Source organism: Lipophrys pholis (assembly GCF_963383615.2).
Source record: "Lipophrys pholis genome assembly, chromosome: 7".
Classification (NCBI taxonomy): Eukaryota; Metazoa; Chordata; class Actinopteri; order Blenniiformes; family Blenniidae; genus Lipophrys; species Lipophrys pholis.
In genome coordinates, this window is record NC_137638.1 from 5,439,556 (window position 1) to 5,449,095 (window position 9,540).

The 9,540-nt window shown below is 44.5% G+C and overlaps 3 protein-coding genes across 5 annotated transcripts in view; 2 read left to right on the forward strand and 1 right to left on the reverse strand.

Moving 5' to 3' along the window:
• Positions 1–286: 286 nt before the first annotated feature.
• Positions 287–1,418, reverse strand: LOC308111872 (C-X-C motif chemokine 10-like). 2 transcript variants are annotated; one of them, XM_080466961.1, is made up of 4 exons: positions 1,287–1,418; positions 832–964; positions 671–748; positions 287–491 (listed from the first exon to the last, which is right to left on the reverse strand). In XM_080466961.1, exons 1-4 carry the CDS (start codon positions 1,354–1,356, stop codon positions 392–394), a joined length of 381 nt encoding a protein of 126 aa, XP_080323087.1. In that variant the 5' UTR covers positions 1,357–1,418; the 3' UTR covers positions 287–391. The 2 variants fall into 2 exon arrangements, with proteins under 2 accessions (XP_080323087.1, XP_080323088.1); XM_080466962.1 differs by having other exon boundaries at positions 377–487; positions 1,287–1,409.
• A 2,271-nt stretch (positions 1,419–3,689) lies between these two features.
• On the forward strand, positions 3,690–4,841 carry LOC308111873 (uncharacterized protein). Of its 2 annotated transcripts, none has more exons than XM_080466963.1 (4): positions 3,690–3,821; positions 4,167–4,299; positions 4,383–4,457; positions 4,637–4,841. In XM_080466963.1, the coding sequence occupies exons 1-4, from the start codon at positions 3,752–3,754 to the stop codon at positions 4,734–4,736; spliced, it is 378 nt and encodes a 125-aa protein (XP_080323089.1). In that variant the 5' UTR covers positions 3,690–3,751; the 3' UTR covers positions 4,737–4,841. The 2 variants fall into 2 exon arrangements, with proteins under 2 accessions (XP_080323089.1, XP_080323090.1); XM_080466964.1 differs by having other exon boundaries at positions 4,641–4,751.
• Positions 4,842–8,725: 3,884 nt separating this feature from the next.
• Positions 8,726–9,540, forward strand: part of LOC308111876 (C-X-C motif chemokine 11-like) — a 1,110-nt gene continuing 295 nt past the window's right edge. Inside the window, exons 1-3 of the mRNA XM_080466969.1 lie at positions 8,726–8,857; positions 9,180–9,312; positions 9,396–9,473. Of these exons, the coding sequence (XP_080323095.1) occupies positions 8,788–8,857; positions 9,180–9,312; positions 9,396–9,473 (281 nt within the window). The 5' untranslated portion in view covers positions 8,726–8,787. The remainder of the gene's footprint in view (positions 8,858–9,179; positions 9,313–9,395; positions 9,474–9,540) is intronic.

The following is a 9,540-nucleotide window of genomic DNA, read 5'->3' on the forward strand; positions in this document are numbered from 1 at the left end:
TTCAATGTCTCATTTATTTATTACAGTCATCTAAAGGTCCATCAGTTAGTGGGAGGAAGATGCTCTATAAGAAAATAAAACAAAAATAAAGTACATTTCAGCAAAGAAATGGATAACGAGTTACTTGATAAAGCTCCCTCTAATGTCCTGTGTGGTATGTTGCCTCTGTGATAAAGCCTCCGCCCCCTCTGCCCTCTCTTTGTATGAAAGTGTAGTTCCTCCTCTGGCTGAGTTTGTCTCATGTTGACGTACAGGAAGTGAAAACAAACCCTCAGAGGAGAAAGTTCAGTCAGGAAGGTTTTATTTGGAAAAGGATCATACGTATATACAGCAACAGGTAGAAATGTATAAATTAGTGGTTGGGTCTGTACATGTGAGCTGCAGGAGGACTTCACAGTTTGGACGTGGTGTGCACACTGGCTGGACTCCATGTTTGAGTCTGACTGGACGCTACAGTCGAGCTGGCAGCGACTTTCCTCTGCTGCGTCTGTCTGGAGAAACCACAGACAGTCAGTTAGTGATCAAATACAAGCTGCACACAGGAAACTGATCATCAGAAACATCTGAAGGTGAACAAGGGGAGGAGAATTACCAGTGAATTTCTTCCAGGCACCCAGAACCAAACACACAGTAGTCTCATGATATTAAATCGTGGACTTTTCTGTCTCACCTGTGCTGTGTGAGGGCGAGCTTTCCCTGAGGAGACTTGGGGTCCACACACTTGTCGTTCTTTCCTGGGATGGTGAGGCTGTTGGAGGAGACAGGAGTGTTAGAGAGGACAGAGCACAGTGACGGGTCAGTGAACGGAGCACCGCCTCCTCTATGACTCACATGATCTCCACTTGAGGACAGAAGACACTCGGCTCGTGCACCTGCAGCCAGTTTTTTCTCAGCCGGAACCCCTCTCTTAGTATGACATACTTGTTTGTACAGAGACACGTACTGGACCTGCCGGCTGGTTGTCCTGCAGGAAGAACACACACCGAAACACACACTGAGGTTAGAACGCATTCACACACATTTACAAATATTTAAATGTAAAGTATCACCAATGCTGTGCAGGCTAAACAAAATATATTCTTCATTACAGTTCCAGGTTTCTGCTAATAGTTACAGCAAAAAATATGTAACTAGTTACTTGGTGAAGTTACTGTGGTAATAATGATCACTTTGTGTTCTTGTAGTGTTAGTTTAATTATGAGCATGAGATGAGCTGTCAGCAGTGTGTGGATCAGTTCCTTATTGGAGCGTTAAAACAAAGTTCAAGTGTTGCAGAGCGGCTGTACCTTGAGCACAGAGGACCAGCAGGCAGCTGAAGATGGCGATGGCGGCGGCCACGATGGCGGAGGACTTCATGTTGGTGTGTGCAGGCGGCTGGAAGCTGCTTCTGTTCGTCTGTCTGCTGTCTGCAGTCCTGATGGAGTGAAGCAGCACTCAGCCTCTCTCCTTTTATCCGTCACAGCCTGCTTTCACTTTCACTTTCCTCCATCACCTTCCCATTTCTCTGCAATCTGACGTCTTCCCACAATCCCTCAGTGTGCTGAAACCACAGTGCCATCCTGAGCTCCACAGTGAGGATCATCTATCACCTGTGTTTAACTTCAGAAAGCTCTCAGAACACGAGATGGTATGATGCAGTATAACTTCATGTCAGGTGTTACTGTGAAGAGGTGAGAACAGATCAGAAAGTCATTTGAAAGCATAAAGAAGACCAGTTGATCGGGATCTTTTCCAGCTCATTTTCAGGGTGATTTCCCTCAATGAGCTGTTCACTTTCAGTTCCCGTCTCTCTGGAAGTCTTCATTGAAACAGGAAACACGCAGCAACAGGACAGAATAAGCTGTTAGACAAAGACTTGCTTCAGGAAAAACAAGTCTTCTGACTTCAAGTAACAATTTAATTATATTAATCTGGTTAAAAATACAACCTACATTGAATTTTGCCTAAATCACTGTCAATGCTTCCCGTTTCCTTTAACCATTTCCTTTATGTCTGTACTTAAGTGTCTTAAGTGTGTTTAAAATATGTGCTGTATTTTATTGACTGAGGCCTTGCTAAAGAAACAATTCTGTCATTGATTGGGACACACACACACACACACACACACACACACACACACGTGCGCGCGTGCGCGCGCCCGGTTGACAGGCATTTCAGAGGTAAGAGGAACAGAAGTCAATATTTACATTCTTCTTTTGGACTTCTCTTTAAGTTCGTCCAGTTGTGAACAGATTCACAACATGACAATAAAAACCACAATGAGTTTCACGTCCCATGATCATTTTGTTCATTCAGGAGAATCTGAAGTACTCTGGAAGTCGTGTTTCCCTCAACATGCTTCTTCAGTTTCAGATTCTTTTTCATTTAAAAATGAAATGTGGCACTGAGATGGATGCAAAGTGTCTGTGCTTGAGAAGGAAACAGGATTTACTGCGTTCAATGCAGGTGGTTGTTGCAACCGCAGGTGTGTAGTTTGGTTACCATGGAGATAACGGAGAGAGCAAAAGAGATGCTTATTCAGGAAAAGGTTGACAAACTAGGAGCAAACGGCCTTCTGTGACCTGTAGACCAGGAACTGTGCTGCCGACTGTCTCTACTCAATGTTGTTGATAAGGAGTGGTGTGTGCTTTTTTTCTGAACGATGGCACAGCAATCTCCCGTCGTAGCTAATTAATAAAGTGGTGATTCAGAAGACCTCCATCTTTAAAGTCAGTTAGACAGATTGAAACACAAACTTGACGATTAGAGGTGATTGAGCAGAGCAGTTGTGTTTGTGTGTGTTTCAGCGTATGACGTCACCGAACGGCCTCTGCTGTCGGGTCAGGGTCTGTTCTTTGTTTCCACCCGTGGAGTCCTGCAAACTTCCAGCAAAATGTGAAGTGAAAGTGGAAGCAGCTCTGCCACTGATTCCTGTGAGCTCTCACAATGAAACGACACATGATGAGGAATCTGGGAAAGAAGGCGGCAAAGTTCAAAGTGCTTCAAGAGAACTAAAACTCACCACGAAATATGAAGAACTGAATCAATAAACTGCACTTCCAGAGAATATATATGGAATATTTCTTGAATAATATGAATTAAAATCAGTATCTGTAATGAATACTTTTATGATCTGAACATTGAGTTTCTTCACACATAAACAGAGTCATTCCACAGTTGGTTGTTTCTTCTTCCTTTCACTGTTTGGTCTGAGACTTTTAGCAGAATCCAGGTTTTTACTTGAAGTCAGAAGACTTGTTTTTCCTGAAGCAAGTCTTTGTCTAACAGCTTATTCTGTCCTGTTGCTGCGTGTTTCCTGTTTCAATGAAGACTTCCAGAGAGACGAGAAGTGAAAGTGAACAGCTCATTGAGGGAAATCACCCTGAAAATGAGCTGGAAAAGATCCCGATCAACTGGTCTTCTTTATGCTTTCAAATGACTTTCTGATCTGTTCTCACCTCTTCACAGTAACACCTGACATGAAGTTATACTGCATCATATCATCTCATGTTCTGAGAGCTTTACGAAGTTAAACACAGGTGATAGATGATCCTCACTGTGGAGCTCAGGATGGCACTGTGGTTTCAGCACACTGAGGGATTGTGGGAAGACGTCAGATTGCAGAGAAACGGGAAGGTGATGGAGGAAAGTGAAAGTGAAAGCAGGCTGTGAGGGATAAAAGGAGAGAGGCTGAGTGCTGCTTCACTCCATCAGGACTGCAGACAGCAGACAGACGAACAGAAGCAGCTTCCAGCCGCCTGCACACACCAACATGAAGTCCTCCGCCATCGTGGCCGCCGCCATCGCCATCTTCAGCTGCCTGCTGGTCCTCTGTGCTCAAGGTACAGCCGCTCTGCAACACTTGAACTTTGTTTTAACACTCCAATAAGGAACTGATCCACACACTGCTGACAGCTCATCCCATGCTCATAATTAAACTAACACTACAAGAATACAAAGTGATCATTATTACCACAGTAACTTCACCAAGTAACTAGTTACATATTTTTTGCTGTAACTATTAGCAGAAACCTGGAACTGTAATGAAGAATATATTTTGTTTAGCCTGCACAGCATTGGTGATACTTGCCAATTTAAATATTGGTATTTAAATATTTAAATATTTGTAAATGTGTGTGAATGCGTTCTAACCTCAGTGTGTGTTTCGGTGTGTGTTCTTCCTGCAGGACAACCAGCCGGCAGGTCCAGTACGTGTCTCTGTTTAAACGGTTACTCCAAACTACACAGGGGGTTTCTGCAGAAGGAGTACAAGCTGGACGTGCACGAGCCGAGTGTCTTCTGTTCTCAAGTGGAGATCATGTGAGTCATAGAGGAGGCGGTGCTCCGTTCACTGACCCGTCACTGTGCTCTGTCCTCTCTAACACTCCTGTCTCCTCCAACAGCCTCACCATCCCAGGAAAGAAAAAGTGTGTGGACCCCAAGTCTCTTTTGGGAAAGCTCGCCCTCAATCAGCACAGGTGAGACAGAAATGTCCATGATTTAATATCATGAGACTACTGTGTGTTTGGTTCTGGGTGCCTGGAAGAAATTCACTGGTAATTCTCCTCCCCTTGTTCACCTTCAGATGTTTCTGATGATCAGTTTCCTGTGTGCAGCTTGTATTTGATCACTAACTGACTGTCTGTGGTTTCTCCAGACAGACGCAGCAGAGGAAAGTCGCTGCCAGCTCGACTGTAGCGTCCAGTCAGACTCAAACATGGAGTCCAGCCAGTGTGCACACCACGTCCAAACTGTGAAGTCCTCCTGCAGCTCACATGTACAGACCCAACCACTAACTTATACATTTCTACCTGTTGCTGTATATACGTATGATCCTTTTCCAAATAAAACCTTCCTGACTGAACTTTCTCCTCTGAGGGTTTGTTTTCACTTCCTGTACGTCAACATGAGACAAACTCAGCCAGAGGAGGAACTACACTTTCATACAAAGAGAGGGCAGAGGGGGCGGAGGCTTTATCACAGAGGCAACATACCACACAGGACATTAGAGGGAACTTTATCAAGTAACTCGTTATCCATTTCTTTGCTGAAATGTACTTTATTTTTGTTTTATTTTCTTATAGAGCATCTTCCTCCCACTAACTGATGGACCTTTAGATGACTGTAATAAATAAATGAGACATTGAACTTCCTACTACACAATGCTGCCGGCTCAGCTAATACCAACGTTACAAATATACAGACAGTCTCATGACGTCTTACACTGAAACACAGAGAAACACAAAGACTCAGCTAAACCGCCTCAAATAAGGAAGTTTGTGTTTGAAGGAGAGCGTCCTAACTGAAAACCTGAAAATCAGCTTAACTAACTTAAACGATGGAGGCCCCCTGTATCACCACTTTATTGATTACTGGTAGATACAACCTCCTGAACTTATGTACATGAAGCTGTTTTGGTATGTGGACGCGGCCGTTCAGTTCACTCTGTAAAGTTTAAGTCTAACACGGAGGCTGAACCAGCATCACATCAAATAGTAGAGCTACTGACCAGCTCAGGCCGACACACAGCTTCCATACGTCCTGCTTCAAATGTTGGATATTCAGAGAACAAACTCGACAACCTGAGACTGGAACTAAAACCAAAATGAAAGATTGCTATTGCCATAATTGTGACTAAAACATGGACAAACTCATCCACCTCTGACGACGCTCTTAATGTGGAAGGTTGAATAATGTTATGATCAGACGGAGTGCCTGATCTCTGTGGAAAAGCCAGAGAAAACCTAAACCATGCCATTAGGGTAGCCAAACAGTTCATGCCCAGAAAATCCAGGACATCTTCTATAACCCCCAAACATCAAATAAATATGGCCGGGAAGCCAGTCCACTACAGACTGTAGAGCAGCTCCGACCCCCTGGTGACAACACAGACTTCCCAAACAGGTCAAATTAACAGTTTGGACGATGTGAGGGACTGAACAACACCCAATGTAAACAATCTACCGTTGATCCTGATGAGCAGGCTTTTCCGCTTTTCGGCTTGATGTGGCTGGTGTACATTGGACCCTGTCAAAGGTCAACATCCAGAAGGCAGCAGGCCCAGACAATGTCCTGGTCGGGTGCTGATCAGATAGCCGAGGTACTCAGGGATGTTTTCATCACCTCGCTGGTGCAGGCTATTGTCCCATCGTGTTTCAAGTCTGCTGCCGTCAGTCGAAAAAACCCCAAAATCCACCATCACCAGCTTTCGTGATTATCGATCTTTAGCACCGACTCCCATCATGATAAAAAAAAAAAAGCTGGTCAAGCCCCACATCACCTCCCTCCATTCGAACCTTTCCACTTTGCTTATCGACCCAATCCCTCCGCAGAGGACGTCATTTCCTCTGTCATCCACCTCAGCCTGTCTCACCTGGAGGGGAAACAACACAGGTACCAGTGCTGTTTATTGACTTTAGTTCAGCCATGCCTGACTCAGCACTGGAACTTCTCAGGGCTGTGTCCTGAGCCCATTCCTCTTCACCTTGATGACCCACCTCTGCAACACAACGTTGGAAAACGACCACATCCTGAAGTATAAATGTACACACCTGTAGCTGATTTCATCTCCATGGTAACCAAACTACACACCTGCAGCTACAACAACCACCTGCATTGAACGCAGTAAATCATGTTTCCTTCTCAAGCACAGACACTTTGCACAATTCCATCTCAGTGCCACATTTCACATTTTTAACCACTTTTAATGAAAACGGATATGAAACTGAAGAAGCATGTTGAGGGAAGCACGACTTCCAGAGTACTTTAGATTCTCCTGAATGAACAAAATGATGATCGTTTGTTTTTTTTGTCATGTTGTGGATCTGTTCACAACAGGACGAATTTAAAGAGAAATTTGTAAAAAAAAAAAAAAAGGCCCCCGGCTAGCTCAGTTGGACTCGCAATCTCAAGGTAGTGGGTTCATGTCCCACACCGGGCGCCACCTTCCCGTGGGCTCACCACCTGCAGGAAAGGATCTTAATCGATGCAATGTTTTCTGGGTGACAGTGCTCAGACTGACACCCCCGCCACACGGAAACGGATGAGTGGGAGAAAATGGATGGGTGGAATTTGTATAAAGTAAATATTGACTTCTGTTCCTCTTACTTTGGTAATGCTTGTCAACCGCAAGAGTGTGTGTGTGTGTGTGTGTGTGTGTGTGTGTGTGTGTGTGTGTGTGTGTGTGTGTGTGTGTGTGTGTGTGTGTGTGTGTGTGTGTGTGTGTGTGTGTGTGTGTGTGTGAGTTTGTAACTGAAAACACATTTCACAGTGTATGACATCACCGAACGGCCTCTGCTGTCGGGTCAGGGTCTGTTCTTTTCCACCCGTGGAATCCTGCAGACTTCCAGCAAAATGTGAAGTGAAAGTGGAAGCAGCTCTGCCACTGATTCCTGTGAGCTCTCACACCGAAACGACACACGATGAGGAAATCTGGGAAAGAAGGCGGCAAAGTTCAAAGTGCTTTATGAGAACTGAAACTCACCACGAAATATGAAGAACTGACAGAGAAAGTCATAGAAATCTATAAACAGCACTTCTAGTGAATACAAAGGGAATATTTGTTCAATAATTTGGCTTAAACATAAGGATGCACCGATACCACTCTTTTAAAGGACGAGTACATGTGCGAGTATTAACTTTTAGCTACTTGCTGATACCGAGTACCGATAAATTAAATAAATTGCTTCATGATCACTGGCGGGAATAACGTGTAGCTGTCAACCGTTCCGTCGTAATGTTTAATCAGGATCTTATTTTCCAGGTACAAGTACTTCGTGCAGTATCAGACCTGATACCGATACTGATATCGGTGCATCCCTATTTAAAATCACTGTATTAAGTGCTTTTATCATCTGAACAATGAGTTTCTTCCAGTGATGAGCGTCGGGGCCTGCAAAGCCTTCTCTGCAGGGCTAAGAAAAATATAAGAATCACAGACTGATTATATTTTGTCCATGAATACTTATTAGATAATTCTAAACGGTCTGTCCGCTTCCTCTCATAGATTCTCCCCCGGCTGCGCTGCTTCCAGACGTGTACTTCCATATTAAGGCTTTTAACCAATCACATTTCAGCTGTCACCTGGAGCCGGGGTAAAGAAATCTGCCTGAGGCCTTCGCATTCAATTCTGCAGGCTACATGAGTATCTATCTGTGATGCGAAGGCTTTTCATACTGCATTTCTGCATGATAATGTGGCTCTTGTAGCCATAAAAAAGTTATTGAGGGATGGATTGACTCAGAACAGCACTAGTGAAGGCCTAGGTCTGAAATGCACGACCCGCCACAGGTTTCTTCACACATAACAAACAGAGTCATTCCACAGTTGGTTGTTTCTTCTTTCTTTCACTGTTTGGTCTGAGACTTTCAGCAGAATCCAGGTTTTTACTTGAAGTGAACAGCTCATTGAGGGAAATCACCCTGAAAATGAGCTGGAAAAGATCCCGATCAACTGGTCTTCTTTATGCTTTCAAATGACTTTCTGATCTGTTCTCTTCCTTCACAGTAACACCTGACATGAAGTTATACTGCATCATACCATCTCGTGTTCTGAGAGCTTTATGAAGTTAAACACAGGTGATAGATGATCCTCACTGTGGAGCTCAGGATGGCACTGTGGTTTCAGCACACTGAGGGATTGTGGGAAGACGTTGGATTTCAGAGAAATGGGAAGGCGATGGAGGAAAGTGAAAGTGAACGCAGGCTGTGAGGATAAAAGGAGAGAGGCTGAGTGCTGCTTCACTCCATCAGGACTGCAGACAGCAGACAGACGAACAGAAGCAGCTTCCAGCCGCCTGCACACACCAACATGAAGTCCTCCGCCATCGTGGCCGCCGCCATCGCCATCTTCAGCTGCCTGCTGGTCCTCTGTGCTCAAGGTACAGCCGCTCTGCAACACTTGAACTTTGTTTTAACACTCCAATAAGGAACTGATCCACACACTGCTGACAGCTCATCTCATGCTCATAATTAAACTAACACTACAAGAATACAAAGTGATCATTATTACCACAGTAACTTCACCAAGTAACTAGTTACATATTTTTTGCTGTAACTATTAGCAGAAACCTGGAACTGTAATGAAGAATATATTTTGTTTAGCCTGCACAGCATTGGTGATACTTTACATTTAAATATTTGTAAATGTGTGTGAATGCGTTCTAACCTCAGTGTGTGTTTCGGTGTGTGTTCTTCCTGCAGGACAACCAGCCGGCAGGTCCAGTACGTGTCTCTGTTTAAACAAGTATGTCATACTAAGAGAGGGGTTCCGGCTGAGAAAAAACTGGCTGCAGGTGCACGAGCCGAGTGTCTTTTGTCCTCAAGTGGAGATCATGTGAGTCATAGAGGAGGCGGTGCTCCGTTCACTGACCCGTCACTGTGCTCTGTCCTCTCTAACACTCCTGTCTCCTCCAACAGCCTCACCATCCCAGGAAAGAACGACAAGTGTGTGGACCCCAAGTCTCCTCAGGGAAAGCTCGCCCTCAAACAGCACAGGTAAGACAGATCCATGATTTAATATCATGAGACTACTGTGTGTTTGGTTCCTGAGCGCCCTGGAATA

Excerpts from the sequence above, each read along its gene's own strand:
- LOC308111872 (XM_080466961.1), bottom strand. The coding sequence starts at position 1,356 with ATGAAGTCCTCCGCCATCGTGGCCGCCGCCATCGCCATCTTCAGCTGC. Across the intron at positions 965-1,286 it reads GCTGGTCCTCTGTGCTCAAG|GACAACCAGCCGGCAGGTCC; the intron begins GTACAGCCGCTC and ends TTCTTCCTGCAG. Across the intron at positions 749-831 it reads TGTCCTCAAGTGGAGATCAT|CCTCACCATCCCAGGAAAGA; the intron begins GTGAGTCATAGA and ends CTCCTCCAACAG.
- LOC308111873 (XM_080466963.1), top strand. The coding sequence starts at position 3,752 with ATGAAGTCCTCCGCCATCGTGGCCGCCGCCATCGCCATCTTCAGCTGC. Across the intron at positions 4,300-4,382 it reads TGTTCTCAAGTGGAGATCAT|CCTCACCATCCCAGGAAAGA; the intron begins GTGAGTCATAGA and ends CTCCTCCAACAG. Across the intron at positions 4,458-4,636 it reads CTCGCCCTCAATCAGCACAG|ACAGACGCAGCAGAGGAAAG; the intron begins GTGAGACAGAAA and ends TGGTTTCTCCAG.